The 18,659-nt window shown below is 42.1% G+C and overlaps 1 protein-coding gene across 1 annotated transcript; it reads right to left on the bottom strand.

Annotated features, from left to right (window-relative positions):
* Positions 1 to 3,203: 3,203 nt before the first annotated feature.
* Positions 3,204 to 16,669, bottom strand: ndufa10 (NADH:ubiquinone oxidoreductase subunit A10). Its single transcript, XM_061970893.2, has 10 exons — positions 16,520 to 16,669; positions 13,515 to 13,683; positions 13,228 to 13,443; positions 13,077 to 13,163; positions 12,885 to 13,006; positions 10,129 to 10,196; positions 9,982 to 10,036; positions 9,821 to 9,906; positions 3,393 to 3,501; positions 3,204 to 3,325 (listed from the first exon to the last, which is right to left on the bottom strand). The coding sequence occupies exons 1-10, from the start codon at positions 16,592 to 16,594 to the stop codon at positions 3,257 to 3,259; spliced, it is 1,056 nt and encodes a 351-aa protein (XP_061826877.2). The 5' UTR covers positions 16,595 to 16,669; the 3' UTR covers positions 3,204 to 3,256.
* Positions 16,670 to 18,659: the final 1,990 nt, after the last annotated feature.

Genomic DNA, 18,659 nt, shown 5'->3' with positions numbered 1-18,659 from the left:
GGACCGTAGATGAAGTCCCTAAATTCCTTGCAATAGCTGGTTGAGAAATGTTTTTCTTAAACTGTTCAACAATTTGCTCACACATTTGTTGACAAAGTGGTGACCCTCGCCCCATCCTTGTTTGTGAATGACTGAGCATTTCATGGAATCTACTTTTATACCCAATCATGGCACCCACCTGTTCCCAATTAGCCTGTTCACCTGAGGGATGTTCCAAATAAGTGTTTGATGAGCATTTCTCAACTTTATCAGTATTTATTGCCACCTTTCCCAACTTCTTTGTCACGTGTTGCTGGCATCAAATTCTTCTTCGCCTTCAATCGTCTCCATCTTTCAAAGGCATTTTGTTCCTGGCTTTGTCATGTGTAAGTTGAGAATGGTAACAAGGCGCTTTAGATTTACTGACATGTTTAGTAACTTTACCAGTGGCAGAAGCCAGACGAAGAGGACAGTATGTAACTGGCAACCTGGATGTGACACACTCACGGACTTTCTAATTGGTCAAACGGTGGAGGGCGGGACATCGAAATGAAAACAATAACCAGATTTCAGGGCTGTAAATCTAATTTTGAAATGAACATATCCCGGCTAAACTACTGTTATCAGTTATAAAGGTATTGGAAAAGAACATTATCTATTAAAGCCTTTTGCCATATCGGGGCCATTTAATGATGATATGACATGAAATTATTGCATATGGCTCCTTTAATTATTAAAGTGATGTAACGATAAGATCACGATGAAACGTTGTAAAACTTCCCATGGTTAGTATTACCATTTTTTTTATTAAAATTGTAAAACCGGGATTAAAAACCGTTTTGGTAAAGTCAGACCAGTGACACTGCTCATTTACTGTGTTAAAATAAAATACAGCAAAATCATGTTGATGATTTTCTCCAAATAACCTGGATGAATTTTTCATTAATATATTTGGTTTAGATTATAATAGCTAATATTCACAATACTCTAAATTTGGGAACATATTTATTCAACAAAAATATTTTAGTTTTGCTTTGTTAAAACATTTTGTAAATGCATGCTTTTCATTAGACAGCAACGTAGTGTTGCCCAAATTATTAATTATCGAAGTAATGTAGGGATGTCACGATAAAACGTGGTAAAACTTCCCACGGTTAGTGTTACCGTTTTTAAATAACTTAAAAGAAATTGTAAAACCGTGATTGATATAAGTGTGATAAACGGGTGACGCTGCTCATTTACCGTAGAGGCAAGATAACACCAGGTAGCTTAAATGCTAAAATGAAAACAAGAAACATTATCGTCTTTCTCCATGAAAAAAATATATTCCTCAATCTGAAGTTATAGAAACACAGTACTCTTTGAGCAACTAAGATATTTAATTGTGTACATTGAACCTACAAGCTGTGCTGTCTTAGACAGTAATGTGCAATGATTCTCTTTCCGATACGATACCAAGCAAAATTCAGGATGGTATCGGTGATACCGATACTTTTTATAAATCCCAAACTTGTCCAATAAAACGTGACTTTTAAAATTTTTTTATTATAAATTAAAAAAATTAAAAAAACTTTCCCATGGTTATTGGGTATTGTGTGTGGAATTTTGAGGACAAAAAGGAATGTGTTACATTTTGGAATAAGGCTGTAACAAAACAAAATGTCGAAGCGGTGTGAATACTTTCCGGATGCACCATACATACACTTGCTGTTTTATAATACTGACTTACTTTGTTTTCCTGTTAATAATATACATTATCTCAAGTAACTTAAGATGTGACTTTAAGGTTTTACTGCTTACGTATAAAATACTACACGGTCTAACTCCAGCCTATCTTGCTGATTGTATTGTACCATATGTCCTGGCAAGAAATCTGCGTTCAAAGAACTCCGGCTTATTAGTGATTCCCAGAGCCAAAACAAAGTCTGTGGGCTATAGAGCGTTTTCTATTGGGGCTCCAGTACTCTGGAATGCCCTCCCGGTAACAGTTAGAGATGCTACCTTAGTAGAAGCATTAAAGTCCCATTTTAAAACTCATTTGTATACTCTAGCCTTTAAATAGACCCCCTTTTTTAGACCAGTTGATCTGCCGTTTCTTTTCTGCTCTGCCCCCCTCTCCTTCGTGGAGGGGGGGCACAAGTTCGGTGGCTACGGATGAAGTGCTGGCTGTCCAGGGTCGGGACCCGGGGTGGACCACTCGCCTGTGCATCGGTTGGGAACATCTCTGCGCTGCTGACCTGTCTCCGCTCGGGATGGTGTCCTGCTGGCCCCACTATGGACTGGACTCTCACTATTATGTTAGATCCACTATGGACTGGACTCTCACTATTATGTTAGATCCACTATGGACTGGACTCTCACACTATTATGTTAGATCCACTATGGACTAGACTCTCACAATATTATGCTAGATCCACTCGACGTTCATTGCACCGGTCGCCCAGGGGGGGGTCCCCACATCTGCGGTCCTCTCCAAGGTTTCTCATTGTCCCATTGGGTTGAGTTTTTCCTTGCCCTGATGTGGGATCTGAGCCGAGGATGTTGTTGTGGCTTGTGCAGCCCTTTGAGACACTCGTGATTAAGGGCTAAATAAGTAAACATTGGTGGATTGATTGATTGAAGTATCAAAAGGACCCAAATTTGGAATTGAGAATCGATATTAGAGCACAAAGATCTGGTATCCGTAGTATCGATATTTCAGTATTGATCCGCACACCACCATTAGATTGAGATCGATCCATACTGACAAAAGGAAGTGAATTGGTGCGACGTCATATGAACCGGACGTGACGCACGTTTTTTTCTTTATCATGAATAAACAAAAACTTTTACAAATTAAAACAGAAGATAAACATATTCAAACACTGAAATAATAATGATTTTAAGTAGCTATAACAATAATATATAACATATTTCCTCTGCCAAGAAACTATATTGTGTTGGTTTTTAATTATTGTATTAATTTTATGAAATACATTTGCTTTTAAGTGTGTATGAACACTTTTTGAGCACATTAACAATAATAATACCCGTGATATGAAATGTTAATAACATTACATCCCAGGAGTCCTGTCAAGTATAATGAAAAGCTGTGATTTTATGAGCTCATTAGTCCAAATAGAAACATCTATTTTTCAAAACACAATATTAAACATGTTAAATGTCATCTTTGAAGATTGAAAGTTTAGACAGTGTGCCTAATGAAGAGTAGACAATGGCAACATGTTTTGAACATATATATATTTACGATGTACACACGCTGACTAAGGTTTCTTCTTCACTTGAGCCAAATGTATTTGTCTCCCACGTCGGCGTTGTAACCAGGATTGTACTTCTGCCCACGCAACTGAAGGCAGACGGAGGTGAGAGAGTCAGACAAAGACACACCAGCAGGCGAACATGTGTCCACGTACCCCTCTGTAGGCGTAGTATTTTTCCTCAAATTCGTGACCTGTGACGGTGATCTCCGGCAGGAACACGGGGATTTGGATCAGCGAGGACACGCTCTGTTTGTCCTGAACGCTGCATGCCAAACAGAAGCAGAGACAGTGTTTACGTCACAGGGGCCAACTCTGGCCTGCCACATCATTTTAATTTGCCCCGCCTCAACATTCTAATGTGGCCCCCCAAATCCATTTAATTTACCCTGCACCTCATTCTATTATGGCCCACCACATCATGTTATGTGGTCTAACACGTCATTTTATGGTGGCCGCCCCACATAATTTTAAATTGCCACTTCTCATTTTATGTGGTCCACCACTTCATTTTAATTTGCCCTGCCACATAATTCTAATGGAGCCCACCACTTCATTTAATGTGGTCTGCCACCTCATTTTATGTGGCCCCCACAGAATTTGTGAAGTGAATTATATTTATATAGCGCTTTTTCTCTAGTGACTCAAAGCGCTTTACATAGTGAAACCCAGTATCTAAGTTACATTTAAACCAGTGTGGGTGGCACTGGGAGCAGGTGGGTAAAAAGTCTTGCCCAGGGACACAACGGCAGTGACTAGGAAGCGGGGATCGAACCTGGAACCCTGAAGTTGCTGGCACGGCCACTCTACCAACCGAGCTATACCGCCCCGAATTTTAAATTGCCCCGCCACGTCATTTTAATTTGCCCTGCATGTCATTCTATTGTGGGCCACGACATCATTTTATGTGGTCTACCATTTCCTTTTATGTGGTCTACCATTTCATTTTATGTGGTCTCTCTCTGAGCTGCTACCTTATCGTGGTAGAGGAGTTTGCGTGTCCCAATGATCCTAGGAGCTATGTTGTCCGGGGGCTTCCATGCCCCCTGGTAGGGTCTCCCAAGACAAACAGGTCCTAGGTAAGGGATCAGACAAAGAGCAGCTCGAAGACTTTTATGGAATTACAAAAACCGAGACTCCAATTTCCCTCGCCTGGACGTGGGTCACCGGGGTCCCCCTCTGGAGCCAGGCCCGGAGTTGGGGCACGATGGCGAGCGCCTGTTCCCATGGGGCCCGGCCGGGCACAGCCCGAAGAGGCAACGTGGGTCCCCCCTCCAATGGGCTCACCACTCATGGGAGGGGCCATAGAGGTCAGGGGCCGTATTTATCAAGCGTCTTAGAATTACTCCTAAGAAGTCTGCTAAGAGTTGACTTATGAGTAAAGAAATTCTTCGCTGAAAGCTGCACTTAAAAGTTACTTATCAAGCGTCTTACTCACACTTTCAGCGAAGTGTAGGACTGAATCTTAAGTGTCACACTCAGAGCTGAATTACCACATTACTATGTGCCATAAACAGAATTTTAGGTGACGTCATTTCTGTGTGCATAGAAATGACCAATCACGGAAGGGAATCCCTTGTCTAAGAATAAAGAAATATCTTGGAAATATTTAAGTGGACAATGGGAGTGTATATTTTGACAATAAACTACAAAATAATACAAAACAAACAAACAATATTGGCAATGAATCAAAAATAATCGTTTCCTTTTCTTTCCAATTCATTTTCCCAGTGGCGAGATGTCGAAGCATTGTGATGACCTTTAGTTCTGCTGTGAAAGCTCTGCTGCGTGATGTTGCTGATGAGATGACGCCCCTTATTAAATCTGTGACAAAAATAATACCCGCTCTGTCTAAACCAGGGGTGCTCACACTTTTTCTGCAGGCGAGCTACTTTTCAATTGATCAAGTCGTGGGGATCTACCTCATTCATATATATAATTTAAATTTACTTATTTATGAAATATATGTTTTTGTTAACAAGGTAAAGGTGTTTAATGATAATGCAAGCATGTTTAACACATATAGTTAATATTGTTAATAAATTAAAGGTGTTTAATGATAATACAAGCATGTTTAATACATATAGTTAATATTGTTAATAAGTTAAAGGTGTTTAAAGATAATGCAAGCATGTTTAACACAGTTAATATTGTTAACAAGTTAAAGGTGTTTAATGATAATGCAAGCATGTTTAATACATATAGTTAATATTGTTAACAACTTAAAGGTGTTTAAACATAATGCAAGCATGTTTAACACAGTTAATATTGTTAATAAATTAAAGGTGTTTAATGATAATACAAGCATGTTTAACACATATAGTTAATATTGTTAATAAGTTAAAAGTGTTTAATGATAATACAAGCATGTTTAACACATATAGTTAATATTGTTAATAAGTTCTAAGTGTTTAAAGATAATACAAGCATGTTTAACACATATAGATTCCTTTCTTTCATGAAGACAAGAATATAAGTTGGTGTATTACCTAATTCTGATGACTTGCATTGATTGGAATCAGACAGTGGTGCTGATAAGGTCCGCATTTTCGAATGGAGGAGAAAAAAAGTCCTCCTTTTTGTCCAATACCACATGAAAGTGGTTGGTTTTTGGCATCTTATTTATCCAGCTTCCGTACTCCTTTGTATACACTTTACAAGAAATACATTGTCGGCAAACTCCGTAGCTTGCTAGCTTGTGCACGCCATCTTTCTGAGACTCTTATTTTGTTAGCGCAGGCAGGATGAAGCAGAGCTTTTATTGTGCAACTGTGCAGTCGGTCTTTGGAGTTTTGACGACAGGTACGGCGCCAGAGTCTGTTGAAATAAAGTGTTTCTCGCCTTCCTGTCGGTAATTTTAATGAGCTGGCAGCAGCCAGCGTCATCTCACAAGACCTTCGGGTGCCGTGAATGTCAATCAAGTGACGAAAGTGACGTCATAGTGAAGATTTATGATCGCTCATTTTTAGGACTATTTTTTTAATGCCTGGCTGGTGATCGACTGACACACCCTCCACGATCGACCGGTAGCTCGCGATCGACGTAATGAGCACCCCTGGTCTAAACGATACCGTTTGATCAGCTGCTCGTCATCAAACAAAGCCAGGACATCCTTCCGCTCCCTGAACGTTCGCACACGTCTCTCTCGCCTCAGTGCCATCTCTCGCCTCAGTGCCATCCCCCACTGGCAACTCCTAACCACTTAGGACACCTCTGAAGGTCTCTTAAATATCGTGGAGAGTAGGAGTGACTTAAGAAAGTTGATGAATAACTTTTATTCTTAAGTTTGAGAGTAGGACTAAATACGCAAATTCTCAGGACTTAAGTGTAAAATGGCACTCTAAGACGCTTGATAAATACGGCCCCAGGTGCGTTGTGAGCTGGGCGGAAGTCGAAGGCAGGGCACTTGGCAGTCCGATCCTCGGCTACAGAAGCTAGCTCTTGGGACGTGGAATGTCACCTCGCTGGGGGGGGGGAGGAGCCTGAGCTAGTGCGCGAGGTGGACAAGTTCCGGCTGGATATAGTCGGACTCACCTCGACGCATAGCAAGGGCTCTGGAACCTGTTCTCGAGAGAGGCTGGACTCTCTTCCACACTGGCGTTGCACACAGTGAGAGGCGACGGGCTGGGGTAGCAATTCTTGTTGCCCCCCCGGCTCAAAGCCTGCACGTTGGAGTTCAACCCAGTGGACGAGAGGGTAGCTTCCCTGCGCCTTCGGGTGGGGGGGACGGGTCCTGACTGTTGTTTGTGCTTACGCACCAAACAGTAGTTCAGAGTACCCACCCTTTTTGGATAGACTCGAGGGAGTACTGGAAAGTGCTCCCCCGGGTGATTCCCTTGTCCTACTGGGGGACTTCAACACTAATGTTGGCAACGACAGTGAAATCTGTAGAGGCGTGATTGGGAAGAATGGCCGCCCGGATCTGAACCCGAGTGGTGTTTTGTTATTGGACTTTTGTGCTCGTCACAGATTGTCCATAACAAACACCATGTTCAAACATAAGGGTGTCCATATGTGCACTTGGCACCAGGACACCCTAGGCCGCAGTTCCATGATCGACTTTGTAGTTGTGTCATCGGATTTGCGGCCTCATGTTTTGGACATTCGGGTGAAGAGAGGGGCGGAGCTTTCTACCGATGGTGAGTTGGCTGCGATGGTGGGGGAGGATGCCGGACAGACCTGGCAGGCCCAAACGCATTGTGAGGGTCTGCTGGGAATGTCTAGCAGAGTCTCCTCTCAGAGAGAGTTTCAATTCCCACCTCCGGAAGAACTTTGAACATGTCACGAGGGAGGTGCTGGACATTGAGTCCAAGTGGACCATGTTACGCACCTCTATTGTCGAGGCGGCTGATTGGAGCTGTGGCCGCAAGGTAGTTGGTGCCTGTCGTGGCGGTAATCCTAGAACCCGTTGGTGGACACCAGCGGTGAGGGATGCCGTCAAGCTGAAGAAAGAATCCTATCTGGTTCTTTTGGCTCATAGGACTCCAGAGGCAGCAGACAGGTACCAATAGGCCAAGCGGTGTGCGGCTTCAGCGGTCACGGAGGCAAAAACTCGAACATGAGAGGAGTTCGGGGAAGCCTTGGAAAACGACTTCCAGACAGCTTCGAAGCGATTCTGGACTACTATCCGCCGCCTCAGGAAGGGGAAGCAGTGCACTGTCAACACCGTGTATGGTGAGGATGGTGTTCTGCTGACCTCGACTGCGGATGTTGTGGATCAATAGAGGGAATACTTCGAAGACCTCCTCAATCCCACTCTTATCCAGTTCAAGACCAACCCTCTGATGCCATACCGTTTTATTTATTTTATTAAGATGCTATGATTAATTGTGTCAAATGCTTTTGTTAAATCCATAAACACTGCAGCAGCACATTTGTTTACTATCTATTGCATTTGTGAGATGTTGGCTCTGTATTCATATTGGTTGTCTGTGAGTGTTTCGTTTTTATTCATGAATTTGTCTAATCTGTTGTTCAACAGTTTTTCAATGATTTTAGAAAATTGTGGAAGTAGAGAAACATATCTGTAGTTTGTAAACTGGTGTTTGACTCCAGTCTTATAAATCTGTACGATTTTTGCTATTTTCATTTTATCTGGGAATTTGCCTGCTTGAAATGATAGGTTGCTGATATATGTTTAAGGTTCTGAAATCTCTTCAATAATGATAAATAAATAAATGATAAATGGGTCATGAGCTTTGGGTCATGACCGAAAGGACAAGATCACGGGTACAAGCGGCCGAAATGAGTTTCCTCCGCCGAGTGGCGGGGCTCTCCCTTAGAGATAGGGTGAGAAGCTCTGTCATTCGGGGGGAGCTCAAAGTAAAGCCGCTGCTCCTCCACATCGAGAGGAGCCAGATGAGGTGGTTCGGGCATCTGGTCAGGATGCCACCCGAACGCCTCCCTAGGAAGGTGTTTCGGGCACGTCCGACCGGTAGGAGGCCACGGGGAAGACCCAGGACACGCTGGGAAGACTATCTCTCCCGGCTGGCCTGGGAACGCCTCGGGATCCCCCGGGAGGAGCTGGACGAAGTGGCTGGGGAGAGGGAAGTCTGGGCTTCCCTGCTTAAGCTGCTGCCCCCGCGACCCGACCTCGGATAAGCGGAAGAAGATGGATGGATGGATGGATGGATGGATGGGAAATGGGTTGTACTTGTATAGCGCTTTTCTACCTTCAAGGTACTCAAAGCGCTTTGACACTACTTCCACATTTACCCATTCACACACACATTCACACACTGATGGAGGGAGCTGCCATGCAAGGCGCTAACCAGCACCCATCAGGAGCAAGGGTGAAGTGTCTTGCTCAGGACACAACGGACATGACGAGGTTGGTACTAGGTGGGGATTGAACCAGGGACCCTTGGGTTGCGCACGGCCACTCTCACACTGCGCCACGCCGTCCCTAACTAGATAACCTTGTTTATCGTTTTCATATCAATTTCGTTGCAATCAGTTGAGGTTTTGGATTTACCTTTTTTCACAATATTGATTATTTCCTCTTTTGTCACTCTTTCTAGGAACATAGAGTTGGGGTTTCTATCTATGGTGTCATTCAAGTCCTCAACTGACTCCAGATTTGGTCCAATGTTCACAATGTTCACAATGTGGTACACCCATAAATCTAATGTGTCACGCCAACTAGTTTAATTGTGGCCCACTATGTAATTGTTTATGTGGCCTGCCAGAGGCCTGGAATAAAAATAAAAAATAAACACTTTCTGGACTTTATAAATGTACTTGTTCTTTAAGTTTTGACAAAAAAATGTTGCTCATGCAATTGCATATTTTCTACTTGTGATTTTTATCTGATGTTCCAAGCTTCTTTTTTTTTGGTTATCCAAATTGAACCCTAAATAACCGCTTGTGGTCTTAACTTACGATTTCAAAGCAAGTTACCCATCAATATGTTAATAAAAAATATAATAATCCAAATCATTTGCCTTACAAATTGTGTAACAAGGCTATTATACTTCATACATAGTTACTGTTACATGTGGCCCTCAGAGGCCCTCAATACAAAGGAGTTTGACACCCATGCTTTACTTCTTCATGTGCTTGCACTGAGAATGATGAGCACTCACAGTATTCTCATGTGGTGATAGGAGACGTCGTCCTGCTTCAGCCACGGCCCCTTGTCGAACTTCAAAATCTCCACGTCCTCCGCCACCTGACACAAACATGTACCCGTAAACGTCCGGTGAAAGATCGTGCGGGAATATTTTGGCCATCTTTGCTCTCTTACTTTCTCGAAGTCTTGAGCTTGGGTCCCGTCGTACACTAGCAGCTCCGCTTTATCACTGAAAGACAGAAACGCTGGCAGCTAATGCTAACATTGCTAGGCTAGGCTAAAGTATACAATACAATCACAGTCTAGACGACAAAAACCGACCTGATTTCTGGCAGGAAGGTCTTCTTGTAGCTGTCCTCGATGCTCTTCAGGTACGCCAAAGGCACGTTCTGAAGGTGCGGTTTGGAACAAAAACATCATGTTTGAGTCAAAGGTGACCAAAGTGCGCCCCCCGGCACATTTATAAATACTATTACACAAAAAAAGGTGGAATAAAAGAGCAAACAGGTGAAATGTAACGAGAAAAAGTTGCAATGTTGACTCTAATAACACAAAACTGCCATTGCTCAAAAAAGAATAATCAATCAAAATCAATGTGATGAATTATTGACCTATTGAAGGCTCCAATTACTCTACAACAAATATTTCACTTTTAAATATATTTTTGGGGAAAATATTGCATATTTCATGTGTTCGCCATAAAAAAAGAGCATAAAAACGTATAATCGACGGATAGATCTGATGTTGATTTAGTGATGCAATAACCTGACTCCCGCCAGATCCTTGTAGTTCGCTGAGCTCCACACAAGGATCTGGGATCGAGGGCAATGCAAACTCCTTCAAGATAGCAAAAAATAATGAACCAATCAGGATCGCCGGGCGGGATTTCATAGATGTGTTCGTAGCGCTGAAACGACTGTTTGATTCAAACAACAATTGCGGCACGCAGCGAGGAGTCGTGTGCAGACATTGATACGGCATATTTTCTTTGCACAAACGTCATCGATCATCTACTGACATTGCTGCGTTGTTTCAGCAAAAGTTTTCTAACTTTCCGCTCTGTCGTTATCCAATATGTCGGCTGTTCTGTTTTGGATTTCCCAGCGTCGCTCTCATCAGCGTCACGGGTTGATAACGATGTGAGTGGTTGAAGTAGCACATCATTCAAGATAACGGACAAGTGGTTTATCCAATCACATGCAATCATTTTTTTACAAGGCCCCGCCTTCTGAAATACATCTCCTATTGAGAACTCTCAGATCCTTGTGTGGAGCTCAGCGAACTACAAGGATCTGGCGAGAATCAGGTTAGTGATGCAAGTGTTTAAAGTTAAAAAAATAAAACTGTGTGACTTATTTTTAACACTTATGAGTGGGGCCCTTTTAGCTCCCCAAGAATTTCAGTGGGAGTTATATTTGTAAAACTGTCTTTGCTCAAAAAAACAACAATGAATCAAAATCAATGTTATGAATTATTATCGGAATTTAAGCTTCTACTTTTTTCCTGCGCTTTGAATCCTGTGGCTTATAAAACGGTGCGGCGAATTCATGGATTTTTTCCCCCCGCTGACATCCGTAATGCAAGTAGTTTCCATTAAACACATGCCAATGCAATGAAAAGGTGTGTTAGTGTATGTGCTACGGCGACATCTTTTGGACGCGATCGCTCACTGCAAGTGCTGCTGCTTTCAAATCTTTGAGCCGAAAGTCTTCTAGATGTCCGTAGCGCTTCTACTCGTATGGATTCTTCGTTCATCACTCCGAGCAACGTTTGTAAGTTTTACAATATAACTAAAACAATTCTTACTTACTAAACCGTCCCATGTGTGATGTCTGTAGGAGTGTTTTCATGCATATTTGTATGTGCTATCTTAATGTAATGAAACTAGCTATCATTAGCATGAGTTAATATGCTAACACGTTTACGAGCATACTTCCCAACCTTGAGACCTCCGATTTTGAGAGGTGGGGGCGTGGTTGGGGGCGTGGCTAAGAGGGGAGGAGTATATTTACAGCTAGAATTCACCAAGTCAAGTATTTCATATATATATATATATATATATATATATATATATATATATATATATATATATATATATAAAAGAGAAATACTTGAATTTCAGTGTTCATTTATTTACACATATACACACACATAACATTCATCTACTCATTGTTGAGTTAAGGGTTGAATTGTCTATCCTTGTTCTATTCTCTGTCACTATTTTTCTAACCATGCTGAACACCCTCTCTGATGATGCATTCTGCTTCGTCTCCTTGTTGTGTGCGCAGTTGTGCACTGCACTCTCTAAAAGCTGTAGATGTTGTCACATATGCATGTATAGTAGATGGTAGTATTGTCCTGTTTAAGAGTGTCACAACATTGCTGTTTACGGCAGACAAACTGCTTTACGGTAGACAAAAACGTGACTGCTGTTGTTGTGTGTTGTTGCCGCGCTGGGAGGACGTTAATGAAACTGCCTAACAATAAACCCACATAAGAAACCAAGAACTCGCCCTCGATCATTCTACAGTTATAACGTGATTGGGCAGGCACGCTGTTTATATTGTGGGAAAGCCGACGTGAAAACAGGCTGTCGACATGTCACTCAGGTCCGCCTGAATTTCGGGAGATTTTCGGGAGAAAATTTGTCCCGGGAGGTTTTCGGAAGAGGCGCTGAATTTCGGGAGTCTCCCGGAAAATCCGGGAGGGTTGGCAATTATGTTTACGAGTGTCTGTGTTAGTATTATTAACTTACAATGACATTTATTTTTGTATTGTTTCAGTTTCGTCAATTCACCAAAACGTCACAGAAGAGTTATTAAGTCTGTTTAGCTGATTGGAGAGCTCGCGAAAGTATATAAATAAACATTTCTGTTTAAATTACCAATTTCCCAACAAATATATCTGCGGCTTTTAGTCCGGTGCGGCTAATATGTGGAAGAAATATTTTTTCTTCTACAACTTAATGGGTGCGGCTTATATACCGATGTGTTCAACAGCCAAAAAATTATGGTATTTTTTGTTCTTCGACTGTTTTCTTTCTTTTTGAAAAAGGTCCAATGGGTTCCTGTCCTTACCTTGCCGCTCTGTTGCAGCTTCTTGTGCACCTCCTCAGCGGGCACGTCCACGTAGATGACGAGGTGCGGCGGCAGGAACTCACAGATGCTGATGTTTTTGATCTCCTCGTAGTGCTTCACGCCTGCAAGAGGCGAGGCGGCGCTGTCGACTCAAAAAGGTCTCTCAAAAACGGACAAAGGTGGCGCACTTACACTCCTTCCTGATGTAGCCCTGCTGGAACATGGCGTCCAGGAAGACCATGTCGCTGAAGATGGAGCGCTCCAGGACGACTCCTTGGCCTTGAAGCGTAAAGAGGAGCGTTTGAGACGGCGTGAGGGCGTGGTAGTGTGGTTTGGTTCTAACCTGTGGTGAGCAGGTGTTCGACGGCGTTGGAGTACTGGAGCAGCCTCATGTTGTACATCCACAGCTGCAGCCTGTAGCTGTTCCCGTCTGCGGCTTTGGGGTCCTCATAGAACTTCTCCAGGCTGCACATCCCGTTGAAGTCGATGGAGAGGGGCTCCTTCTGGCCGGTCATCGTGTCCAGGTAGAAGACGTCGGGCTCTGGCATGTACAGCAGCCCTGACATACACGCACGGAATTCAGCTACCGCGAGTGACAAACGGTGAGCTGATCACTGAACAGCCACCTACCCAGCTGCTCGGCCAGGTTCTGCGCCAGCGCTCCTTTCCCCGACGCCAGGTTGCCGTCCACGGAGATGATCTTGCTGTACTGACTGAAGCGCGGCGTGGTCCTCTCTCCCAGCATGTAGGCCCACCAGCCGTACACCAAATTCCTAGCGGGGGTGGTGTGCACGGACGCCTTGACGACAAAGTAATAGACGTTAACACGTAATGTATTAGGGTTCAGGCATGTGATTTGAACTTAATGAAAAAGACTGAAAATAAGCTGGGGGTCTGGGAGCCGCAGCTTGTCCTAGTGGGGAAACAAAGGGGGTAACCCCCCCAGAAGCTCCTGGTTTCTCAGCAATTGAACATGCAAAAATGTGCATAAAAAGCACCATTTAAATATTTGATCGGCCTATCTGTAATGTTTTGCCCTAATCTTAACCAATCGTGACTTAGATCTAAGTAAACAACCAACCAATCATGGATGTTCTTATACGTAAACCAGGGGTGCTCATTACGTCAATCGCGAGCTACCGGTCGATCGTGGAGGGTGTGTCAGTCGATCAACAGCCAGGCATTAAAAAAATAGTCCTAAAAATGAGCGATCATAAATCTTCACTATGACGTCACTTTCGTCACTTGATTGACATTCACGGCACCCGAGGGTCTTCTGAGATGACGCTGGCTGCTGCCAGCTCATTAAAATTACTGACAGGAAGGCGAGAAACACTTTATTTCAACAGACTCTGGCGCCGTACCTGTCGTCAAAACTCCAAAGACCGACTGCACAGTTGCGCAATAAAAGCTCTGCTTCATCCTGCCTGCGCTGACAAAATAAGAGTCTCAGAAAGCTGGCGTGCACAAGCTAGCAAGCTACGGAGTTTGCCGACAATGTATTTCTTGTAAAGTGTATACAAATGAGTACGGAAGCTGGATAAATAAGATGCCAAAAACCAACCACTTTCATGTGGTATTGGACAGAAAGGAGGACTTTTTTTCTCCTCCATTCGAAAATGCGGACGTTATCAGCACTACTGTCTGATTCCAATCAATGCAAGTCATCAGAATCAGGTAACTTATATTCTTGTCTTCATGAAAGAAAGGAATCTATATGTGTTAAACATGCTTGTATTATCTTTAAACACCTTTAACTTATTAACAATATTAACTATATGTGTTAAACATGCTTGTATTATCATTAAACACCTTTAACTTGTTAACAATATTAACTATATGTGTTAAACATGCTTGTATTATCTTTAAACGCCTTTAACTTGTTAACAATATTAACTATATGTGTTAAACATGCTTGTATTATCTTTAACCACCTTTAAGTTGTTAACAATATTAACTATATGTGTTAAACATGCTTGTATTATCTTTAAACACCTTTAACTTATTACCAACATTAACTATAAGTGCTAAACATGCTTGTACTATCTTTAAACACCTTTAACTTGTTAACAATATTAACTATATGTGTTAAACATGCTTGTATTATCTTTAAACACCTTTAACTTATTACCAATATTAACTATAAGTGTTAAAGATGCTTGTATTATCTTTAAACACCTTTAACTTGTTAACAATATTAACTATATGTGTTAAACATTCTTGTATTATCATTAAACACCTTTAATTTATTAACAATATTAACTATATGTGTTAAACATGCTTGTATTATCATCAAACACCTTTAACTTGTTAACAAAAACATCCATCCATTTTCTACCGCTTATTCCCTTTGGGGTCGCGGGGGCGCTGGAGCCTATCTCAGCCACAATCGGGCGTAAGGCGGGGTACACCCTGGACAAGTCGCCATCTCATCGCAGGGCCAACACAGATAGACAGACAACATTCACACTCACATCCACACACTAGGGCCAATTTAGTGTTGCCAATCAACTTATCCCCAGGTGCATGTCTTTGGAAGTGGGAGGAAGCCGGAGTACCCGGAGGGAACCCACGCAGTCACGGGGAGAACATGCAAACTCCACACAGAAAGATCCAGAGCCCGGGATTGAACCCAAGACTACTCAGGACCTTCGTATTGTGAGGCAGATGCACTAACCCCTCTACCACCGTGAAGCCCTAACAAAAACATATATTTCATAAATAAGTAAATATAAATTATATATATGAATGAGGTAGATCCCCACGACTTGATCAATTGAAAAGTAGCTCGCCTGCAGAAAAAGTGTGAGCACCCCTGACGTAAACAAATCATCATTGAGGTTTCCCGTATATTTTGTCTCCTGCCCGTGGAGTTGCTTCGCTAAGTAGCTTCGATTTTAAGTAAATATTTTTTAATGGAAAAACTTAGTTTTTACCACTGGATTTACTCATTACGGGAAAACTGCAGTTGTTGGCAGCTATGGCAAAGAGACGGATCCAGATTTTAACACACATTGCAGGTCTGGAAAAACAAAGAAAAACTAAAAATATTTTTACACAGATAAAAAAAGACGGATTTCCGACTATAGACGGAAAATCTCATGCCTGACGCTTATACGCGAGAGAAGTACTGCGGTATTAAAGAAACAAAAAAGGTACTATACTGCCTTTGAAAAATACTGGTACTTGCTTTTCCATGCCATGATGGCGCACTGTTGTGATATTGCTAGTAATATGAGCACATTTACCAAAATATTCTGGGGCAATCATAAGATAAGTGCACACTTCATATTTTGGTCTGCACTGGAGAGACCACTATTGTAAGTCATTCAATTAATTAAAAAAATAAAAATAATAAATATTGTAAGTTGACATTAATAGTAGTCTTTTAAAATAATACTCACATTTAGACATGTACTTCTTTGCTGGACATTACCTTGCTTCTCGGCATACATACAGCTTATATAAGTAGCATTTCGACAAAATTAATACATTAACAACATGTAGCATTAGCTTGTTTGTGACCGACAGCAATGCTAGCGGCTGGACGGCTAAGCTAGCATGCTACTTTAGCATGTCCTTGTGAACGCGAAGGCCATAAAAGCAGCAAAAGTCTGGCAGTTTTGTGTCCGTACCTTCTGAGCGACATTGCCAGATCTCAGCACGGATGTCCCCAAGGGGAAGACCAACCGGAGCGCCCTTAGGGCCATGTTTACTTCTCCCCCAACAACTCCACCGGTCTGACCCGAAATCTGACGGTCGACTGAATTTTACGTCAGACAATTTCGGGGTCTTTTGATAAGTGGCGCCTGACATGACGTTTAATAAAGGTGTCTAAGTCACTGCCGGAATATTTTAGCTTTCTTTTTAACAATTTGTCGAGGCGTTTCGTACAAAAGTTGAGCTAAGGAAAATAAGGACTAGATATATTACATACCCAATTCTTTCCAAAATTAAAGAAATACAATTTAAAATTATTAATGGAGTATACCCTTTAAAGCAGTGGTCTCCAACCCCACCGGTCCGTGGTTCGATTGATACCGGGCCGCACAAGAAATAAATAAATACTTTTTTTTTTTTTTTTTTTTTTTTTTTTTTTTTTTTTTAAATTGAATCAACATAAAAAACACAAGATACACTTACAATTAGTGCACCAACCCAAAAAACCTCCCTCCCCCATTTACACTCATTCACACTCATTCACACTCATTCGCACAAAAGGGTTGTTTCTTTCTGTTATTAATATTTCTGGTTCCTACATTATGTATCAATATAGATCAATACAGTCTGCAGGGATGCAGTCCTAAGCACGCATGATTGTATTTTTTAATGACAAAAAAAAAGACAAAAAAAACCACTTTTTTTTTTTAACCGTGCGTCAGTTGAGGGGGGCAGGGTTTGGTGGTAGCAGGGGTGTATATTGTAGCCAGGAAGAGTTAGTGCTGCATGGGATTCTGGGTATTTGTTCTGCTGTGTTTATGTTGTGTTACAGTGCGGATGTTCTCCGGAAATGTGTTTATCATTCTTGTTTGGTATGGATTCACAGTCTGGCGTATATTTCTAACAGTGTTTATACGACCACCCTCAGTGTAACCTGTATCGCTGTTGATCAAGAATGCTTTACATTCACTTGTGTGAGCGTGCAAAAGCCGCAACATATTATGTGACCGGGCCAGCACTCGTTGGACTGGGTGAAAAGCAGACGTGACGATTTTCGGGAGGAGAACTGTAATTTGGGAGTCTCCCGGCAGGGTTGGCAAGTATGATTGGCAAGTATGATAATTAGCAGTGAATGCGTTACCCCGGCAATGTGGTGTTACAGCGGCGGTCCCGTGGCGTACATAATCAGCGGGCCAGCTCTAGTGTTGATTTGATATCGCCTCAAGGTCCAAGTAAAATTACACGGCCAGAGTTTGATACCCATGCTTTAAACCATAACTAACCTAACACTATAGCTCTTGTCTCAAAGTAGGTGTACTGTCACGACCTGTCGCATCACGCCGTGACTTATATTGAGTTTTTTGCTGTTTATCTGTGTGTAGTGTTTTAGTTCTTGTCTTGCGCTCCTCTTTTGGTGGCTTTTTCTCTTTTTTTGGTATTTTCCTGTAGCAGTTTCATGTCTTCCTTAATAATAATACCTGGGATTTATATAGCGCTTTTCTAAATACCCAAAGTCGCTTTACATGTAGAACCCATCATGACCGCTATTCCCCACACCTGCTTTGTTTTAGCAATCAAGAATATTTCAGGGTTTTTTTATCCTTCTTTGTGGGGACATTGTTGATTGTCATGTCATGTTCGGATGTACTTTGTGGACGCCGTCTTGGCTCCACCGTAAGTCTTTGCTGTCGTCCAGCATTCTGTTTTTGTTTACTTTGTAGCCAGTTCAGTTTTAGTTTCGTTCTGCATAGCCTTCCCTAAGCTTCAATGCCTTTTCTTAGGGGCACTCATCTTTTGTTTATTTTTGGTTTAAGTATTAGATACCATTTTACCTGCACGCTGGCTCCCGCTGTTTCCCACATCTACAAAGCAATTAGCTACCTGCTGCCACCTACTGATGTGGAAGAGTATAGCGTGGTAAGTCTGTCGATCTCCAGACAGTACAGACACTCAACAACAACACATTATTTGCGGATTATAAATACTGGTTTGCAAAAAATATTTTTAACCCAAATAGGTGAAATTAGATAATCTCCCACGGCACACCAGACTGTATCTCACGGCACACTAGTGTGCCGCGGCACAGTGGTTGAAAAACACTGCTGTAGAGGATGT

The sequence above is a fragment of the Nerophis lumbriciformis genome, linkage group LG13 (assembly GCF_033978685.3).
Source record: "Nerophis lumbriciformis linkage group LG13, RoL_Nlum_v2.1, whole genome shotgun sequence".
Taxonomy (NCBI): Eukaryota; Metazoa; Chordata; class Actinopteri; order Syngnathiformes; family Syngnathidae; genus Nerophis; species Nerophis lumbriciformis.
The sequence above is the reverse complement of the archived record's forward strand: the minus strand, read 5'-3'. Positions and strand labels throughout refer to the sequence as shown.

Coding starts and splice junctions, on each gene's coding strand:
- ndufa10 (XM_061970893.2), bottom strand. CDS start 16,594: ATGGCCCTAAGGGCGCTCCGGTTGGTCTTCCCCTTGGGGACATCCGTG. Junction 13,444..13,514: donor GAACCTGGCCGAGCAGCTGG/GTAGGTGGCTGT, acceptor CGTGTATGTCAG/GGCTGCTGTACATGCCAGAG. Junction 13,007..13,076: donor GGGCTACATCAGGAAGGAGT/GTAAGTGCGCCA, acceptor CGCCTCTTGCAG/GCGTGAAGCACTACGAGGAG.